General features: G+C 40.8%; 3 protein-coding genes across 13 annotated transcripts in view; all 3 read left to right on the forward strand.

Moving 5' to 3' along the window:
- Positions 1–168: 168 nt before the first annotated feature.
- LOC139547625 (TLC domain-containing protein 5-like) lies at positions 169–4,044 on the forward strand. 2 transcript variants are annotated; one of them, XM_071356574.1, is made up of 3 exons: positions 169–514; positions 2,547–2,749; positions 3,064–4,044. In XM_071356574.1, the coding sequence occupies exons 2-3, from the start codon at positions 2,554–2,556 to the stop codon at positions 3,594–3,596; spliced, it is 729 nt and encodes a 242-aa protein (XP_071212675.1). In that variant the 5' UTR covers positions 169–514; positions 2,547–2,553; the 3' UTR covers positions 3,597–4,044. The 2 variants fall into 2 exon arrangements, with proteins under 2 accessions (XP_071212675.1, XP_071212676.1); XM_071356575.1 differs by having other exon boundaries at positions 185–237.
- Positions 177–16,361, forward strand: LOC139547626 (TLC domain-containing protein 5-like). 6 transcript variants are annotated; one of them, XM_071356580.1, is made up of 3 exons: positions 177–237; positions 6,608–6,810; positions 14,537–16,361. In XM_071356580.1, the coding sequence occupies exons 2-3, from the start codon at positions 6,615–6,617 to the stop codon at positions 15,067–15,069; spliced, it is 729 nt and encodes a 242-aa protein (XP_071212681.1). In that variant the 5' UTR covers positions 177–237; positions 6,608–6,614; the 3' UTR covers positions 15,070–16,361. The 6 variants fall into 6 exon arrangements, with proteins under 6 accessions (XP_071212681.1, XP_071212682.1, XP_071212679.1 ...); XM_071356581.1 differs by lacking the exon at positions 177–237 and adding an exon at positions 3,081–3,136; XM_071356578.1 differs by lacking the exon at positions 177–237 and adding an exon at positions 3,618–6,006.
- A 1,188-nt stretch (positions 16,362–17,549) lies between these two features.
- Positions 17,550–21,508, forward strand: part of arhgef12a (Rho guanine nucleotide exchange factor (GEF) 12a) — a 67,188-nt gene continuing 63,229 nt past the window's right edge. For 4 of the 5 annotated variants that reach the window (XM_071356583.1, XM_071356587.1, XM_071356585.1 and 1 more), the window contains exon 1: positions 17,550–19,244. In XM_071356583.1, the coding sequence (XP_071212684.1) occupies positions 19,213–19,244 (32 nt within the window). In that variant the 5' untranslated portion in view covers positions 17,550–19,212. The remainder of the gene's footprint in view (positions 19,245–21,508) is intronic. The other variant, XM_071356584.1, reaches the window with a different exon arrangement.

Consider the following 21,508-nt stretch of genomic DNA (forward strand, 5'->3'; position numbering starts at 1 on the left):
ACCTACCATGCGCCAGGTACAGTATACATTTTCATGTAGCTTTCATGTTTCCCACCTGTACCAGAGAGAACATTTCTACAGAAGGCGTATACCTGCATCTCACCTTTTCACCTCCACGTACTGATGGAAAAATAACAAAATAGTACCAGCGGATGGCGCCACAACCCCATTCTAGTGGACAAGTAGACACCACCCGACCACAGTAAAGCTACTGCTACATTCGGAACCAGGCTACCAGTAATTATATTTTGTTTTTGTCTATTAAGTGTTAAACTAATTCACTAATTTCGTTTAGGGTTGGGCATCCATCTGCAGCACCATTTTCTGACACTGCAAGGTGGGGGAGTTGGCTATTGAGATTAGATACTCGAGACGTAATTGTTTGTTTATGAGCCAAGTAACGCAATGGACACAAAGAACCAAAGATGAAGTGACTGTTACCCGAGGGACCATGCTGGCCACAAAGAGACTAGAGATGTCACCGACATGAACGTGCAAGCGATGCAGAAATAAGGTGATGTTACAAAATAGTTATTTCGCTTTGTTCGGTTTGCCAACATTTGATAGCTTGAGGAGCCAAGCTCTTGTCCATCTCGCTTTGCTGTCTTCTAGCCTGCCTTAGGAAACTGATCTTGTCTAGACAGTTCATCGGGATTCATTTTTATTCACTTTTTAATGTGTTTTTAGCTCAAATATTCGCATTATAAATGGCTCAGTCTGAAGTCATCTTGGCAGTGTTATTTTCTCTCTTTGCTATAGAACCCTACAGTGGAGGTGTCATAAAACCCCTAAAATGTAGTGGTCAAACGGGAAATGGTTCCAATCGTTTTTTCACCATACATTTTTCACATAGGGGATTTTAGAAACACTTAAAACAAGGGCTGTGTTTCGTGTAGGCTTACCCTGGCGTGACGTTTTGGTAACCATGTAAATCTCTCTCTGACAAGTGACTTTTTTAAATCAATATATTCAGCTCCATTTACTCTGATTCGAAAATGCTAGTTAGCATCAAAGTAGACATGTAAAACTACAAGTCCCTGCAAGCTCCTAAATATAATCTTTGCAAACGGGTATTGTGTCTTTTCAAAACGTGCACAAGACAGTTCACAAAATTGTCCATTTAAAGAAATGTAGCCAGTTTATTAATTACTACATTTAACTAACATTAGATAGTTCATCCAGAGATTCTTTCCTTTCCCTCGATTTGCTAGTCTCGTCCAGATCATTGTATTTGTAGTTATGATAGCCACATTAGCATTTCATTTTGGGGGGATAAATACAGGCTAATACATTGATACAAGTCACAATGTCTTAGAGAGATTTACAAGGTTATCAAAATGTCACGCCAGGGTAAGCCTACATGAAACACAGCCCTTAGGCGATTTTAGAAACACTTAAACTATGGGAAAAATGAATGGTGAAAATATGATTGGAACCATTTCCCTGTTTGACAGCTCAGTTTTATGGGTATTATGACTCATACTGTGGTACTCTATACTAGCAAACTAGCTGCTCTCTCTCTGTCCTTATGCACTGATGTCAAAACAACTGAACAGGGGAAATCATAGCTAGCTCTATAAATAGTATGCCAAATTCATGATATTAATAATATACATTTACATTTGGATATTGTCTTTTTTTTGTACATAATGTACATAATAAAGGTGCAAGTATAAATAATAAATAGGTACTCTAGCTTGCTTTATGACAATTTACTGGCAGATATGGCTACTGTCTGCACTGCAGCGCAACCTGGTCTCAGAGCATTTTGTGTTATTCAGTATGTAAAACCGGGACTCCATTTAGTATGGTAAGTATTCATTTGTGAATGTCCATCATCCATTTCGTATGATATGTTACGTGATACGTACATGTTACGAATTAGCTAAACGTACAATGTTATGGATTTGCTAAACATATATATTACAAATTTCAATTTGTTGTGCCTAACGTTAGCTAGGTCGCTAACGTTAGCTAGTCAAGCGTTTAGAGTTAAGTTTAGGAGTTAGGTTAAAGGGTACGAGGAAGGGATAGCTAAAAGTGATAAGGTTGTCTATGATGAGATTCGAACATGCAACCTTTGGGTTGCAAGACATTTATGTTATACAGCCATCCATCCCGACCTACCACCCTCTTGTTTTTTGCCTAAAAATAACCTTCTGTCTTATGTAAGCATACCAAACGTAACATACAGTATGATACTGATTTGAGTGCCTCGGATTTGAGTTTACTATGTTACGTCTTGTCTGAGACAAGGATGTGTTGCCCCACTGCCCCAGACACAATTACTTTTGGACTAGTTTTGAAACTCCCTGAAGTGAGCTAGCATGAAATTTCCCCTTACCAACGAGGTTGTATCATGGTCTCATTTCCCAATCCTACGACATGAGACGTCCCCCTCACCAGACCTTCACTACTCAGACTGGCCAGAGCACTGCAGCTGCTCAGTTCAGATATACACTGTTTATCAGTCTCTTTGGATTATAACAAGGGTTCATTGAAAGGTAATGTATTTCCGTATTGCAATTATGTTTTTGTGTTTTTAGCTGAGGGATGTCATCGCTGGCTGTCGGTGTGGTCCTCTGCCTAACAGGCTGGATCACTCTCTACATCCTACTGTGTAACACCAGTGGCAGCCATGGCTCTGAGTGGAACTGTAGGCTGGTCACACTGCTCCATGGAATCCTTGCAGTCTGTATAACGGCATACATAGGCTATGTGGATGGACCTTGGCCCTTCACACATCCAGGTAAGATGCTCACTCTAATCCCATGTAATGTTGCTTCTGCACCACCTTTCTGTAAAGTTGGTATAGGAGCTACATGTTTTTTTTTTTATGTAGTTTCTTGATCAGTATACTTTGATGTTTGTACAGTACCAGTCAAGTTCCATATGTGTTATTTCATCGTTTTGATGTCTTCAATATTATTCTACAATATAGAACATTGTAGAAATAGAGAACAACACTTGATTGTGTAGGTGTGTCCAAACTTTTGACTGGTACTGTATGTATGCTACTAACCATGAAGAGTGTTTACAATAACGTTGTGATCTTGTTTCCAGGCACAAAGAACACCCCCCTTCAGATCAGTGCTATGGTCATTAGCCTGGGCTACTTCATCTTCGATATGGGCTGGTGTGTTTACTTCGGCACAGAGGGCCCGGTGATGCTGGCTCACCACACCATGAGCATCCTGGGTATCTTGTTGACCCTGAGCTTGGGGGAATCAGGCATCGAGTCCTGCGCCGTACTTTTTGGCAGTGAGATCACAAACCCCCTGCTGCAAGCTCGCTGGTTCCTGAGACAGTTGGGTCGCTATGAGAGCCTGACAGGGGAGGCGGTGGATGTTCTGTTTGTAGTGCTATTTGTGTTTATGCGCATAGCGGTTGGCGGAAGGATGTTGTACTGCGAGCTCATCTCCCCACGGCCCATGTTCATTATAAAGTGTGGGGGAGTTGCCATGTATGTGCTATCCTGGGTGTTCATGGTGGACATTGGCCGTTTCGCCTACCGCAAGAGTCAATCCAAATACAGACGCTGGCGAGACCAACACAGATTGGAAACAGTTAACAGACATGATGGAAAGACAGACTGAAAGACTTCCTGATCTTTAGAAGATGAATATAAACATCCAATGTTTATACTAATATACCTTTAACAAATGATTAACTAACACATGGTTGTGTGTAAGCGGAGGGTCAAAGTCACGCGATTCTTTAAGTCTGTATGATTATCGGGGAATAGTCTTTGGTATTCAGATTTACACTTTTTCTGTGCTCAGTTCAGAAAAAAACAAGCTGCTCAGTTTAGACATACACTGTTCATCAGTCACTTTGGATTATTGCACAGGTTCACTGGAAGGTAATGTACAGTGCCTTCAGAGAGTATTCACGTCCACATTTTGTTCAAATCAGTTTCTATTTGTCATATGCTTTGTAGACAACAGGTGAAATGCTTACTTACGGTTCCATTTCCAACAATGCAGAGTTAAGATACAAAATGTAATACTTAAAAAATATATATATATTGACACAAGGAATAAATACACAGTGAATAATTAATAAAAATAACAAAAATAACATGGCTATATACAGGGAGCAGAAAATAACATGGCTATATACAGGGAGTACCAGTACCGAGTCGATGTGCAGGGGTACGAGGTAATTGAGGTAGCTATGTACTGTAAATATAGGTAGGGGTAAAGTGACTAGGCAACAGGATAGATAATAGACAGTAGCAGCAGTGTATGTGGTGAGTGTGTTGTGTTACAGCCTGGATTAAAATGTATTAACCTTAGATTTTTGGTCACTGGCCTACACACAATACCCCATAACGTCAAAGTAGAATTGTTGTTTGAAATTTTGACAAATTAATTACGAATGAAAGCTGAAATGCCTTGAGCAGTGGTGGAAAAAGTACCCAATTGTCATATTTGAGTAAAAGTAAAGATACCTTCATAGAAAATGACTAAAGTCACCCAGTAAAATACTACTTGAGTTAAAGTCTAAAAGTATTTGGTTTTAAATATAGTTAAGTATCAAAAGTAAATGTAATTGCAAAAATGTACTTAAGTATCAAAAGTAAAAGTATAAATAATTTCAAATTGCTTTTATTAATCAAACCAGATGGCACAATTGTTTTATTTATTTTATTTACTGATAGCCAGGGGCACACTCCAACACTCAGACATAATTTACAAACAAAGCATTTGTGTTTAGTGAGTCCGCCAGATCAGAGGCAGTAGGGATTACCAGAGATGATCGTCTCTTGACAAGTGCGTCAATTGGACCATTTTTCCTTTCCTGCTAAGCATTCAAAATGTAGCGAGTACTTTTGGGTGTCAGGTAAATGTGTGGAGTAAAAAGTGCATTGTTTTCTTTAGGAATGTAGGGAAGTAAAAGTTGCTAAAATATAAATAGTAAAGTATAGATGCCCAAAAAAATGACCTAAGTAGTACTTTACATCACTGGTCTTGAGTCAGTAAGTATTCAACCCCTTTGTTATGGCAAGCCTGAATAAGTTCAGGATTAAAAATGTGCATAACAAGTCACATAAGTTGCATGGACTCACTCTTTGCAATAATTGTTTTTAACATGATTTTTTTATGACTACCTCATTAACCCCACACATACAATTATCTGTAAGGTCCCTCAGCCGAGCAGTGAATTCCAAACACAGATTCAACCACAAAGACCAGGGAGGTTGTCCAATGCATCGCAAAGAAGGGCTCCGTTTGGTAGATGTGTTAAAAAAAAAAAAATTAAAACAGATATTGAATATCCCTTTGAGCATGGTGAAGTTATTAATTATACTTTGGATAGTGAATCAATACACCCAGTCACTACAAAGATACAGGTGTCGTTCCTAACTCAGTTGCCAGAGAGGAAGGAAACCGCTCAGGGATTTCACCATGAGGCCAATGGTGACTTTAAAACAGTTACAGAGTTTAATGGCTGTGAGAGGAGAAAACTGAGGTTGGATCAACAACATTGTAGTTACTCCACAATACTAACCTAATTGACAGAGTGAAAAGAAGGAAGCCTGCACATAATTAAAATATTCCAAAACATGCATCCTGTTTGCAACAATGCACTAAAGTAATACTGCAAAAAATGTGGCAAAGCAATTCACGTTTTATCCTGAATACAAAGTGTTATGTTTGGAGCAAATCCAATACAACACATTACTGAGTACCACTCTCCACATTTTCAAGCATAGTGGTGGCTGCATCATGTTATGGGTATGCTTGTAACCATTAATTAAGGACTGGGGAGTTTTTCAGTATAAAAAAGAATTGGAATGGAGCTAAAAACAGGCAAAATCCTAAAGGAAAACCTGTTTCTGTTTGTTTTCCACCAGACACTGGGATATGAATTCACCTTTCAGCAGGACAAAAACCTAAAACACAAGGCCAAATCTAAACTGAAGTTGCTTACCAAGAAGACAGTGAATGTTTCTGAGTGAACAAGTTACAGTTTTGAATGAAATCTTCTTGAAAATCCATGGTAAGACCTGAAAATGGTTGTGTAGCAATGATCAGCAGAGCTTGCAGAATTTTGAAAAGAGTAATGGGCAAATGTTGCACAATCCAGATGTGGAATGCTCTTAGAGACTTAACCACAGAGACTGACAGCTGTAATCGCTGCCAATGGTGGTTCTAACATGTACAGTATTGACTCAGGGGGTTGAATACCTATCTAATCAAGATATATTAGTGTTTTATTTTTCATAAACATATATATATTTTTTAAATATAATTTTTCTTCCACTTTGACATTAGAGCATTTTGAGTAGATCATTGACAACATTTTTTTTTACAATTAAATCTATTTTAATCCCACTTTGTAACTAAACAAAATGTGAAAAAAGTTGAGGGGTGTGAATACCTTTTGAAGGCACTGTATTTCCATATTGCAATTATGCTGCATTTTACAGAACATTTACTGAACATAAAATGTAGGTTAATCGGACTTGCTCGCACAAATCTTGAGCATAGCTAATATTTTTGGTGATGGTAGAAAGTAAAGTGCGTCATGCAATCTTTTAAAACTTCTATATGTGTTTGTTGGTCATTAAGTGGTTTTTGTCTTGTTTTTGTGTATTTAGCTGAGAGATGACATCGCTGGCTGTCGGTGTGGTCCTCTGCCTAACAGGCTGGATCACTCTCTACACACTACTGTGTAACACCAATGGAAGCCGTGGCTTTGAGTGGAACTGTAGGCTGGTCACACTGCTCCATGGAATCCTGGCAGTCTGCATAACAGCCTACATAGGTTATGTGGAAGGACCTTGGCCCTTCACACATCCAGGTAAGATGCTCACTATTTAATTGCACGGAAACAGTGTATTCGTTGCCATGTAGAGTGCTGCTTCTAGAACACCTTTTTCTAAAGGTGGTTAAGTTGGTATAGGGATCATTCCGTGCCATTTCAGCAAGCCATAACACCCACCCTCTCATATTGTTCTGAAATCGTTGGTTCTATTCTGAAAATCTTTCTACAGATAAAATTAGCATTTTTGCTACATTATTTTGTTCAGATAAAATTTTATCTGTGAGAAATTAAGCTAATTGGTTTTATCCAAATTGGCAATTTTAATGTGTAGGCTTCATATAATATTCAATAAATATAGTACCTTACATCCAATTACAAACTTTTTTGTAACGATGAGTAAGACATTAGGAATCCAAATAAATTGTTAAAAGCCACCCAGGGACCACCACACCACACCCCACGCCAATCCCAACCCAACAACGAGTATACAGTATCAGTTCTCTATGTCTGATAAGTAGTATGGAGCTGCAGCTCGGAGTATTGTTTCTGCATCCTATGCAATGTATTCTCAGAAATGTGTAATTTTAAGTTGTTAGGTTTATGTCGCATCCACATCCTGATATTACCAGGTTCTGACCGCTAGATGGTGCTGTTGCAGGACTATATAAATACTTACGGTAATATAGTAATATACACTGAGTGTACTAAACATTAGGAACACCTTCCTAATATTGAGTTGCACCTATTTTTTTCCCTCAGAACAACCAATGCTTCCCACAGTTGTATCAAGTTGGCTGGATGTTCTTTGGGTGGGTGACCATTCTTGATACACACTGGAAACTGTTGAGCTTGAAAAACCCAGCAGCGTTGCAGTTCTTGACACACTCAAACCTACTACCTACTACCATACCCCATTCAAAGGCACTTAAATATTTTGTCTTGCCCCTTCACCCTCTGAATGACACACATACACAATCCATGTCTCAATTGTTTCAAGGCTTAAAAATCCTTCTTTAACCTGTCTCCTCACCTTCATTTACAATCAGTGGATATAACAGGTGACATCAATAAGGGATCATAGTTTTCACCTGGATTCACCTGGCCAGTCTATGTCATGGAACACAGTGTATAGATATAAACAGGAGTAATGGTGATCAGTAACAGGATAAATACTAATAGTAATGGCAATCAATAATCAATGGACAGCAGCGAAATAGAGTAATAAATCAAATCAATAATCATTTTGGCAGCAGCGTAGGTTGTGTCGGAGTTGGTAGAGACCTGTGGATGGGCATATATAGAGTCAGTGTGGACAGTCTGTGGGAGATGGAGAGCAGTAGTTGTTAGCCATTCACGACTGTTCTGGTGTGAAGAGACCATGTTAAGTCCTCAGTTATGTGGACACGGGAGAGACTTGAATCTATTGACCCCCCCCCCCTCATTTCCTGTAGTCCATGATCAGCTCCTAGGACTTGCTGATATTGAGGGAGAGGTTGTTGTCCTGGCAACACACTGCCAGTTCTCTGACCTCCTTCCTGTAGGCTGTCTCATCTCCGTTGGTGATCAGGCCTACCACCGTCGTGTCATCAGCAAACTTGATGATGGAGTTGGAGATGTGCGTGGCCACACAGTCATGGATAAACATGGAGTACAGGAGGGGGCTAAGCACACACCCCTGTGGGACCCCCGTGTTGAGAGTCAGCGTGGCGGAGGTGTTGTTGCCTACTCTAACCACCTTGGGTTGGCCCGTTAGGAAGTCCAGGATCCAGTTGCAGAGGGAGGTGTTCAGTCCCAGGGTCCTGAGTTTGGAGGGCACTATAGTGTTAAATTCTGAGCTGTAGTCGATGAAAAGCATTCTCAAATAGGTATTCCTCTTGTCCAGGTAGGAGAGGGCAGTGTAGAGTACAATTGAGATTGCATTGTCTGTAGATTTGTTGGGGCAGTATGCAAATTGAAGTGGGTCTAGGGTGTCTGGGATGATGGAGGTAATATGTGCCATGACCAGCCTTTCAATGCACTTCATGACTACAGATGTTAGTGCTACAGAGCAGTAGTTAGTGTGGCAGGTGGCCTTGGAGTTCTTGGGAACAGGAATGATTGTGGTCAGCTTGAGATGTGGGGATTACAGACTGGGACAAGGAGAGTTTGAAAATGACCGTGGAGATGCCTGCGAGCAAATGTTGACCAGATTAAAAACCTTATTCACGTCGGCCTCGGGGAGCAAGATCATCCAGTCCTCTGGTACGGCGGGGCCCTCGTGCACGACTCTGTGTTGTTTTTGTCGAAGCGTGCATGAAATGTATTGAGTTCGTCTATATAGGCGGGAGTCTCGAGCCAGGATTTTGCTACGTATTTAAGCAGGAGTCTCGCCCCCTTATCTCTACAGATCAGAGCTGATGCTTAGTGTTGCTAGCTATTCTCTCAAAGCATCCAAAGCCGACACCGAGGCACCAGCTCGCAGCATCAAAGCAGACACTGAGGCACATCAAGACACAAAGCTATTTAGCATATATTTTTGTATTATAGCGACTTTTTCTTGGAACACACTTCTCTTGTGTGTCCAATTGTGTGAAATCCGTTCCTTGCGCACAGATTCAGTGCTGTACTCAGAATGTCATTCCACCCGTGTCAACAGTGTGAGAAACATCTCCCAGCCTCAGATGAGATACTCATCTGCTTGGGAGTTGAACATGCTCAAGCGGCTTCACAGTGTAGCACCTGTTGTACTCAGTGTCAGAAATTCAAACAGATTAAAATCTCGATTTGAGAGCTTTGTGGGCGGAACCTCCAGACTGTCATCAGATGAGTCTGCCACACAGATCATTGATCGTAGACCTTCCTCTGCAGATTATTTCAAACACTCCAGGTCAAGTTACAGGTCTCACTCACCTCGTGATCCACCACCCAATTAACACCATTTCTTATCCTCGCCTGGGCACAAATCTCGCCATACTGAGGTGCGCAAGGAGATTGTCACTGGGCATCCACATGGCAACCATTGAGTCCACCCTCAAGCACATCCTGGCCAGACTTCCTTCGCCGGTACCAAACTCAACCCCTACCTCTGAACAGAGTGCGGTTGTTGAGTCGGACGACACTGATGTACTGTCCACGAGCTTCCCAGTCTTATGCCGCCGACTATGATCACTCTGATGATGATGATGATGATGATGATGATGATGATGATAATGATGGTATGCACCATGGCTCTAGCATCGTCCAGTCCCAGCCTGTCAGCCTGGCAGTAGCAATGCTCATGCCCCGCCCACCTGCGGATCTGTATTTTTCAGCCATCAATTTCCTGTGTTTGAGGGGTGCAAAATCCACTTGTCACTTAAATCTCCCTGGATTGATTGCTTTCATTTTACTCCTGCGACTCTTTCGTACTCTTGCTTGTGCCTGACGTTTTTTCACGTTAACGTTACGACGTGGAAATGTTTGTAAGGGCCTGTCAAACACACCCCGGTGGCTGAAATGGCCTCAATGGAATACATTCTCTTTCCGTTGCATTTATAAGAATGCTAAAGCTTAATCTTGGATTTAACACATCATCTCGACTCTTGCGTCACAAGGAAGAGAAGAAAGATAACTTTATTTTGATGGGTGTTCATTTTTTGTTGAATTGAAAAAAGTTATAATTTTTATAATAATTAGATGCACTGAAAGGAAAGCAACTTCTGAAAATGAAGACTTATGTCTGATCTCGCAAACAATGTAAAGTATGTATAGATATATGTAATATAGAGCCAAGCGTGTTGATTCTTTATCAGAGTGTAACCTGTGCAGGTAGGCCTAGACATTTTTGTGGTTGCAGCCTTGTTCCACCCCTTTATCTTAACGTATTAATGTGTGTATTTATGCAAATTAGGCACATATAGTTTTCTTTATTTTAACACAAAATACAAAATAAATACCTGATACCATCAGAACATGTAGTATATATGAGTCATTCAAAAAAATATAGAGTTAAATTTGACAAATGGAATACCTGATTTCCCACCAAAATCCCACTCCATTCATTATTTGTCTGTGCCAGTAAAATGTTTTTAGTGCTATAATTGAGTCAATACTTGATGGATTCAAACAGTTTGGAGTATCTTCATCCATTGTCCAACTGTTGCATTTATTGGAATTGTTTCTAAAACCTTTTAACAATTTTGATGACCGTTGCTACTGGCAGTGACAGTCGACCAGAAAATATCCTTTGAAATCATTGAGAGGGCAAGCAGGAACCTCAATGTGGAGCACGCCCCTTCTGCCATGATGTCCACATTCAAGTTTGATGAATTCAGTTCTTCAAAGACTGAGGTATGCCTCCTGTTGTTCAAAGACTTTGTGCGTGAGCTCCAATGCACATGAAACACGCCAAATCAAAGAACCCCTGCCGTGCCAAGCAAATGCACTCGCTTAGCTACAGTTCATGATGCAGACAAGAATGGTTTTGGCCATTTCCCCCATATGGATAAATAATTTGCTTCACTTGTTCTGCTGCTTTTCTCTGTCACAGTTCAGACCAAGAGCTGGCTTACAAACAATGCAGGGCATTTGATTGCTTCCTACGCAGGACACATGACAGCACCTCTCTAGCCGCTAGGCTTGGCAATTCAGCAACGATACTGGCTTCCTTTCAGGAGTAGCTGCAGGCACGCCTCTCCACAATCTACGACACTAAGACCATGAAAAAACTGTCGACAGTGACAGATCTGCTCATCCAGTGCATTCAGGGCAATGCTAAGATGGTTGGGAAAACTTTGGTCACACTGTGTGTTGCACAGCGCCATTTATGGTTAGCGCAGTCCAAGCTCCCAGACAAAGAGAAAGTTCCACTCTTAGTTATACCCATATTACCCGGCCAGACTTTCAGCCCAGCAGCGACCCACTTACAAGGCTCAGACAGGCAGCAACTGCTCAGCAGTGAAGGAACAGACACTCTCATCCATACCAAATAGGTGGAGGGCCTTATTGCCCTCGGAAAAGGCAGAGATGCACCACATGCAGACCGAGTACACTCTGCATAACAGCACACAGAGCCTTGGTCCTACCGCAAGTTTCTCGCTTGCTTTCACAAATTGCATAAGCGCAGCGTCAACACCCCTTCGCCAAGCAGGAGTCGGGGTCCTGGAGTACTTAGACGATTGGCTAGTATGTGTAGGGTCACAAAGCCTTGGCACACACAGTCATTGTCTCGCATCACCTCTCCGAGTTGGGACTAACAATGAGCTTGGAAAATACTTCTCTGTCCCTACTCAGTGTGTGCGCTTCCTGGGTTTGACACTGTACACTGGAGCAAAACTCTTGCCGGAAAGAGTGGTATTGTTTAAAAAATCTCATTCAAACTGAGGAAATAGGTGACAGTGCTAGAGAGTCAGAGACTTCTAGGTCACGTTGTTTTGTTGGGCTTGCTCCACATGAGGCCAATACAGTGATGGTACAACAGACTGTTGTACCAGAATGGACAAACACAAAAAGCTGATAATTTCAGTGAGTTGCTAGAGAGCATTACGATGGTGGTGAATAGCACTTCAAACTCCTAGTGAAGTTCTCCTAGGCGCAGTTCACAACCAGATGACTTTGATTACAGACACATCCCTACAGGGATGGGGAGCAGACTTGAACCAGTAAGGGGTTCGTGGTGTATAGTCAGCACCATGGACAACAGCTCACATCAACGTACTTGTGCTCAAGGCATCCACCTTGCACTCCAGCACTTCCTCCGAACATGTACTGATACGGAAAGACAACACGACAGTGATTGCGTACATCAACTGCCAGGACGGACTGAGGTCAATGGCACTACACCAGGTAGCAAGGGAGCTACTGCTTTGGGCAAACACACACCTTACATGCCTCAGAGCAATACACCTGCTGGGACCAATCTGTTCGCATTGCGAGACTCAACACATTGTCCTATGTGGTTCTCCATGAAGGGTCCAGCAGGCCCACTCGGGGTCAACGCCTTATCACACTGATGGCCGAGGGGGCTGCTCTATGCGTCTCCACCAATTCCCTCGCTCCCTCAGGCCTTGAGGAAGATCAGCCTTGAGAACGCGTCAGTTCTACTTGTGGCTATTCATTGGTCACAGAGTCACTGGTTTTCAGACCTTGTACAGCGGACAACCTCCCAACCATGGGAACTCCCTCTTCAAGCGGACCTCCTGTCACAAGCAAATGGCAAACCCAGCATTTTGAAGTTGTGTGTGTGTGGCCCCTGAACGTGACCGCCTTGTAGCTGTACCCTCCTTAGTAATTGATACAATACAGGCAGTAAGGGGGTCCTCTACACAAAGACTCTATTCCAACAAGTGGAACGTGTACAGGAAGTGATGTATTGCCCATGCAGAATCGCCATCTTCCTGCCCAATTACTGACATTTTGTCTTTTCTCCAGAAGCTTATTTCTGCAGGGAAGTCCCCATCTACATTGAATATGTATATGACAGCCTCCCCACTTCTCACAGGAGAGTCGTGAGTTGCATACACTACTTTGCACGGTTAGGGAATTGAGTGACCATCTTGCCACAACAACAACTGTTCGTCAAACAGAACAGCTTTTTGTGTGTTATGGGGAGAACATCAAAGGTCGCACTGTCTCGAAGCAGAGACTGGCACATTGGATTACCAATGCAGTGTTAGTCAAAATCATACGTTGCAGCAGGTACACCAACTCCAGATGGCATGGTAGCACACTCCACTAGGGGTACGGCCACCTCATGGGCCTTGTTCAGAGGGGCCTCCCTGGAATCAACACCCATTACTTTCACGAGGTATTACAGACTCAATGTTATGTCCACACCATCAGTGGTGTCTGTGGTTCTGAACACAGCACCCTCTCTCAACCCAGATAAGTGAGCGTACTGTGAACCTTGTACATGCTTATCAACCATCAGTGAGATGGATGTTCTATACAGAGGCCTTTTACTCTTGGTGCTGTTACACCTAATTGAAGCCTCTCATGTTTTAAGTTCTAGCTTTCAGCTTGTTTGTGCTTACAGTTGTATACTACAGTTGGCATTTAATCCACCCTGTTAGGTTAATATATTCTGTTGCATCCTGTGGTGCAGGGTTTCCCAACCATTTCCTCGGGCCCCCCCAGACATTTCACATTTTTGTTTTACGCCTAAACTGGCACACCTGATTCAATTAGCCAACTAGTCATCAAGCCTTTGACTAACTGAAGCAGGTTTGGCAGTTTAGGGTTAAAAAACAAAACATTTAAATGTCTGGGGGGGGGGCCCGAGGACAGGTTTTGGAAACCCTGCTGTGGTACATACAAGGACTTCCCAGGGACTCATCTAGACTAAGGTTTAATGATGAGGTATCCCACTCTGTTGCCTGAACCACCTGTTTGGTACAGCAGCCCCTTTACTAAAACGAAAGAGAACATTACGGATTTAGCCCTGGTTCTCTGAGTAGAGTAACGGATCGCCAAGCGTTCATGTCTTTCCTCCACCTCCGGGGAATTCAAGTGAAGTAATAGACAGTATGTCACGTCACACCGCCCTTTATATTGACAGGTCACATGGGTACAGTGAGGGAGGGGCGTGACTGTAAACATCTTTGATATTAAGCATCTCATCGCGTGAAGGGGAAGGAGTTTCCATAGGTCGTTTGGCGACCCATTCATCTACTCAGAGAACCAAGGCTTACATCCATAACCAAATGTTCTTCATGTAGAGTTTCTTGCCTAGTATAATTTGATGTGTGTATGACAATGTTACTAACCATGAAGAGTGTTTACAATAACGTTGTGATCTTGTTTCCAGGCACTAAGAACACCCCCCTTCAGATCACTGCTATGGTCATTAGCCTGGGCTACTTCATCTTCGATATGGGCTGGTGTGTTTACTTCCGCACAGAGGGACCGGTGATGCTGATCCACCACACCATGAGCATCCTGGGTATCTTGTTGACCCTGAGCTTGGGGGAATCAGGCATTGAGTCATGCGCCGTAATCTTTGCCAGTGAGATCACCAACCCCCTTCTGCAAGCTCGCTGGTTCCTGAGACAGTTGGGTCGCTATGAGAGCCTGACAGGGGAGGCGGTGGATCTTCTGTTTGTAGTGCTATTTGTGTTTATGCGCATAGTGGTTGGCGGAAGGATGTTGTACTGCGAGCTCATCTCCCCATGGCCCAGGTTCATTATAAAGTGTGAGGGAGTTGCCATGTATGTGCTATCCTGGGTGTTCATGGTGGACATTGGTCGTTTCGCCTACCGCAAGAGTCAATCCAAATACAGACGCTGGAGAAACCAACACAGAGCGGCAGCAGTTAACGGACATGACGGAAAAACAGACTGAAAGACTTCCTTATCATGATGAATAAAAACATCCAATGTTTATACTAATAGACCACCTTTATACAATTGGTTGTGCATACTGTAAACATGGGGTCAAAGTCAAGCCATTCTTTGGGCCTATATGATTATTGAGGACTATTTTTTTGGTATTTAGCTAAAAACTTGTACATTTTTTGTTTGCTTTTTCATTAAAAAACAAGTGCAAGAGATTGTTGCGAAAGCATCTTGAAAAATGTACAGCTGTAGCAAAAACAATTGCGACATAGTTTGTCATTGAAACCAAAGGACCTAGTGCCAATATGATGAACAGATGTATTTCACAAGCTTACTGCAATGAACTGTAACCTAATAGTATATTCTTCTAATCTTGTATCCAGCAATAAGTTGACTATTGGGAAACAGACACTTTTGACATCCATCCATTGATTCCCTCCATCCAGATGACGTAACATTCCCTAACCATCATAGATTAGGCCACACCTGTTTTGAGGCAGTGAAATTGAACCAATACTGACTGTTTCCTTAACTTCTGCAGTATTTTGTTATTGTATGCAGTAGTTTTCCTGCAGAAATTCAACTTTTTTGCAATGCGTTGGATCATTTTTCTAATTTCAGTCTTAATTTGTCTAATTTAAATTGTGGTACTCCTTATAAGCCATGGAATATCCCATGTTCCATTTCATTTTCTGGAAGATGTTTATAAACGCTCGCTGAGATTGCAGTGTTATAGGTTGTGTATTGTATGCATATTCATATGGAGTGCATGACACTGGCTTTTATATAACATAAAACTCAGTAAAAAGCGACATGTTTCTTATGATATCTGCCTTTCGATTTAGCTACAATAATGCTTTTCACAACGTTTTTTCGTTTAAGTTCACAGCAACAACAAATCAGTAACAAATTTGGAATAAAGTGATTATATGTTTAGTGGCATTCCATTGCTTGATTGGGTATATTAGTCATTAGTCATTGTAAATTTGTTGAAAATACCAACTGGTAAACAGTGATTTGTGCTAAATGTTTTGTATTGGTTGAAATGTTCCAGTATGACGCAAGGTCACATTTCCCAATATTGTATGCATTCATATTTGAAATTCACTACTTTTAGATTAAATATTTAAATCTGGTGCCCAAATAGTTAGATATGTGGATTGGTATATTAACATTAACTTTCACCATCCCTGTGTCTGTGATAAGGGAGAATCATACAAGTGTGCCTTTGTGACTTTATACGTGTTCAAATGTAATGTTTACTTTTGTTGTGTGTTCAATAAATACCCTGAATACAGAGCTGGTATAGAAATATGTGCTGTAATATCAAGTAAATTATTCCAAATTGATTGCACCCCAGTAGGCCTATATAGTATAAAAACGTTTTTGAACAATTTCAAGAGGGTTTTTTTTTACTCAGGGAACTACTAGTTTGCCATTTGGTGCAATGAACTTTTACATGTATTTATTTTATTATTATTACAACAATTTTAAAGAGATAATAGTCTACATTACAATCAGAGATGTAGTGTAGCCTTGTCCCATACTGTAGGGTAGGCTTATTGTGCAAAAGCCATCACAGAGTTCTCCTTGCTTGAAATATTCAAATTGTCCACATGGAGGCATATGTAAATCACCAAATCCTTCATGATACTGTAGTATAGTCCTCAACCAAAAAAGTTTGAACATGTTTTGCTGCTAAATGCCATAACCACTTATCCCTGTAAAGTGTTATGATTTATGAGTTATGATTGTCACAGCAGGAAATGATTGTACTTTATTAACTGGTCGTTTTAATGGGATAGTTCTCCCACAAATTAAAGTTGGTCAGAAGTTGTCACACCCTAAAAGGTGAGTCCTGATGAGTCCACGTCCTAACCATCTGCTGTGTAGATCCAAGTATACAGTATACTTGAATCGCAAATGAATGGGTGTGGTATAGGGATCTCATTTCATTCTGTGCCTTGTTTTCATTCATTTGGGTTGGAGGCATACAACAGTTAACATGGACTCCTCTTGACATTTATGACCACTTTATGAGACCTAAAAACATCTGACAAACTTTGATTTTGGAGTGTCAGATGTTTTAGAAGTGGTCTAACACAAATATATAAGTAGATACAATGAGGGGAATATAAGATGGTGTCGTAGAATACCAATGTGATAATATTTAGGCCAATAATAACAATGATAATTTTAGGTTTCACAGAAAATGTATCTACATTTTAAGTTCAAAATAGATTTGGTCTACCGTAAAATATATTCGTAATCCTATCTGCCAAGGACATCCAATCAATCAGACTCTATAATGAAAAAGGCGAATGTATTGTTATTATTATTTATGAAAGTCTGGCAAGGTTTTTATTTGAATCCCATTTGCCAATGGCATCCAATTAGACACCATAATGAAAAATTAAAAAGACAAATGTATTACTATTATTATTGTTATTATTTATGATAGTCTGGCATGTTTTCTTTCGGCGGAAGTAGACAGACGCAAATTGGGAGCAGTTGGCCAGGGCGTAGTTATCCTGATATTTTGTGAAATTGTAGAAAGTCGTGTATTTTTCTCCTCAATAACACATCTGGAAACACATTCTAATAATCGCATTATTCTAAAGTGATAACCGGCTCAGTGTTTATTTTTTGTAAATGAGATAATTATTTTGTTAGCTAGCTATCCTTGTTAGCATAGACATCCAAGGGAATTCTGCAGAGAAACAACTCAAATTGTCTGAATTCTGGAAACATGGAGTCAATGAAAACTGCGCTCCGTTAAGTTTTGTGGATGTTTGCAACCCGAAGGAGATCTACAAGAAACATTTGAAACGGTTCCTTAGGTCGTGAGGACTTCATATATATTCGTCGGGACACGTATTATATTTTTTGCTAAGCTTGTTTTTGTGATTTCGTTTTTTGGAATGACATTCAGAATTGTCGGAGCATACGAAGCAAAGTTTTCTAGTTACTTAATAAAGTGATCCCGTTTTCGTTGGTACAGTAGATAGCTAGCTAGCCACCGTTGGCCGAGACTCAGCAGCAAGGTACAGTAGTTAGCTAATGTATTCAGTCGGCTGAATTTCAATGATTTACTTTTTTTCTTAGCTAACTATCACTCTTAACTTTTAAGGAAAACGTATATTATTGGACACGTTTCGAGTCTACTGGAGGAAAAGGCGTTGGATTTTCCACTCCCTGGAGTTAACTAACCGCTAGTTAGCTAGCTAACGTTAGAGTCTGGCTAGCTTCAAGCTATCTGAACTGAAGCTCCCAACAAATTTAGAGGGGCACATTGGCTAACAAGCTAAATAGTGCAATAGCTAGCTAGGAAAAAATTATGCATTTGCTATAGCTAGCTGATCAAGTTAAGAATAGTACATAGTTTGTTATTTTGCTGCAATAATTACTAATAGTTATCTAGTTAATTCACAACACGGGTTTCAACTCAGACTTGTCAGTTTTTGGAAATTCTCATGGTCACGAGGGGCTGGCTGCTCGTCTACGGATAAAGGCAAACCTGGAGGCTGGGAACACCAAATGAGACTGACTCGATTTTCAACATCTTTTAAAAAAAAGATACGCTGGCTGTTACTACACCAGGCCAAGGTTAACTGGTTGCATTTTCTATAGGGCAGAAAGAGTGAAAGTGGAGCCTGTATCAACATTTTCCAAAGGAACACATCATTGTCAATAGGAACATCATACCCGACCCTGGTGTCTTGTGCGATAAAGTGGAGAGCTGCACGACGTAAGACGAGGGCTTATTAGAGGTCCTAATTTATCTCACGAAATTGCTACAGTCGCGAACATTGCATTATCATCCGTGGCTTCACTGAATACGTACCATTTCACTGCAAATGATTGCAAAACTATTACATTGAGCTATTGAATTCAGTATTAGGACATACCCAGACATTTGTTTTTCACTGGGAGTCTATCGCCGACAATTGAAGGTGTTTTCATGACATTGTTATTTGGAGATTCAGCTCTCAATGTTGTTGATTTTTTGTTGTTGATGTCATCACCTTTTTCAATCATCTCTTCAACATAGACGGATGTTAGGGAAGGGCTATTCAAAGAGTCTGTCTTATCATACTTTGGAAAATGATAATTGGATATAAATCACAGCAAATCTAGAAACGGAAGCCCAATGAGCGACACACAGTCCAGTATCACTGATAGGTAAGTACGACCTTTTCCAGTCATTACGTAAACACACTTCACAATGTCATTGAAGACAGCATGCCTCTTGGCTCCTGTACTTATGCACCTTTGCTTTATCAGACATGTTATGTTTGATCTCAAGTCTTGTAAAAGCCTGCAAGGATTGTTATGGCCACTATGGGAATTTTCCACCGGCTGCATGCAAGTGGCAATTCTTCTCATGTTATGTTATGGCCAATTGTTACAGTTTCTGGAGTCAGCTATAGACTTTTTCTATCTCCCATATGGTATAGCCTAAGCTGTATGTAGGTAATTTGTATTAAATGTGTATTAGTACTGAATGTTACTCAATATGTATTCCAACAACCCAGGCAAGCAGTGTTGCCCCGTTTCAAAACGATAAACCAAAAGGCAGGCCTGTGTGGGGCTTTATTTTTCATTGCAGTGTTTTTAAGTAGCACAATAACCCCCAATCTTTTTTCTCAACCCAGCACTCTACTCAATTCTCCAATTTGTCACACCACTGAAATTGCCCTTTTTGGTAGGGGCAGACCTCTGACCATTTACCATGATTTTGGCACCAACAACCATTTTAATTTAGAAAGAGGTCTTGAGTTGGTTGTTTTTGCACCACCAAAGAGTGAAAATGGAATTTGATCTGTTCCAAGAGCATCAGCCACAATCATGGCAATAGTGTGTGTAGAGCTGATGAGGCCTGACAGCCAAATGAAGGAATGGTGCAATTGTGTCCTCTGCACCTGAAATCCACTTTTTTGCAAAGAAGGTAATTAACCGACCAGATATTCCGCGTGTAGGCTAACCCTGTAGCCTGTACTGGAAGCTGTTTCATTCATCTTATCCAAAATAGACACATTACGTTTCCAACATGAGTCGTCTTATGGGGTGTTTTGAATTAATAGGATGCTACTTGGTCAAACTAGGCCTATAGCCTAGTAAAAATAATTATACCAATGCAACTACATTTGTGTTTAATGACAGGCGTTATCTATCAGTGGCTGCAGTGCAGCACTCTTCTCTCCTCTTTGTGAGCTGCATTAGGTTTATGATTTGGCTCGTCTAAAGGCAACAATACACTAGACAATTTTGCTTTCTACGGGCTCTAACCATTGGAAAACCTCACATTTAACGATTCAGTCAGTCCAAATTGTAGTGACCTAGTAATCGGTATAGTACATACACCTGGCCGCACCTCTGGCAGTACGATTGTACAATTGGGCCAGAATCAGGCTATATTTGCTGGGCATGTTTGCACATGTGCAGGCCTAGTAAGGAAACCATCATAGCAACTGAGGAAGCATAACAATGTACATACAAGGAACGCAACGTCTGTGCACGTGGATTACTGATGTCCTGTTCAGTTTGAGAGCACGAAGATGAGTACTGGAGGTAAACTTTGATAGCTTGCTGCTGCTATAATTGATTTGAATAAACACTATGTTTTGTTGCCCATGGTTAAGCTATTTATCAGAGATGTTGCCCTCACAATAAGCCAGATACGAGTAACTTACACAACTTGCATTACATTGAAGCGGCAGCCGCGGCACAATCAATCAGAGATGGACAGCGCATGGGTGCTGAAATTAGTCTTCATTTTAATTAGACTTTACTAACAACTAGGGCTTTGTGTTGAAACCTATTTCTTGTTATTTAAGAAATAAGAGCTAGGGCTGTGGCGGCCATACATTTTGTCAGCCGGTTATTGTCATGCAATTGAGTAATTGTCACAGTAATTGACCGTTAATTAACAAACACATTTAGCATCTCCAGGCCTCCACGGATATAAGCCGCTGATGCGTGCCTTTTGGAACATCTACATTTAAAAATTATTATTATTATATATTTTTTTAAGTATAATAAATCAATTTAAAATACATCACAATAAATTCATTATTTATTTTTGGCAGGTCTAAAGAAACATGATATGAAGAAAATGTATTTCAGAAGAACAGAATGAGTTACTTGGCTTACTGTATGTTATCTGGCTATATACCATCCCGTAGGCTTGTTCATTTAGCACTAGAGGTCGACCGATTAATTAGGGCCGATTAATTAGGGCCGATTTCAAGTTTTCATAACAATCGGAAATCAGTATTTTTGGGCGCCGATTTTATTTATTTTTTATTATTATTTTTTATATACCTTTATTTAACTAGGCAAGTCAGTCAAGAACACATTCTTATTTTCAATGGCGGCCTAGGAACGGTGGGTTAACTGCCTTGTTCATGGGCAGAACGACCAATTTTCACCTTGTCAGCTTGGGG

This window comes from Salvelinus alpinus, chromosome 21 (assembly GCF_045679555.1).
Source record: "Salvelinus alpinus chromosome 21, SLU_Salpinus.1, whole genome shotgun sequence".
Taxonomy (NCBI): Eukaryota; Metazoa; Chordata; class Actinopteri; order Salmoniformes; family Salmonidae; genus Salvelinus; species Salvelinus alpinus.

Excerpts from the sequence above, each read along its gene's own strand:
- LOC139547625 (XM_071356574.1), top strand. The coding sequence starts at position 2,554 with ATGTCATCGCTGGCTGTCGGTGTGGTCCTCTGCCTAACAGGCTGGATC. Across the intron at positions 2,750-3,063 it reads TTGGCCCTTCACACATCCAG|GCACAAAGAACACCCCCCTT; the intron begins GTAAGATGCTCA and ends TCTTGTTTCCAG.
- LOC139547626 (XM_071356580.1), top strand. The coding sequence starts at position 6,615 with ATGACATCGCTGGCTGTCGGTGTGGTCCTCTGCCTAACAGGCTGGATC. Across the intron at positions 6,811-14,536 it reads TTGGCCCTTCACACATCCAG|GCACTAAGAACACCCCCCTT; the intron begins GTAAGATGCTCA and ends TCTTGTTTCCAG.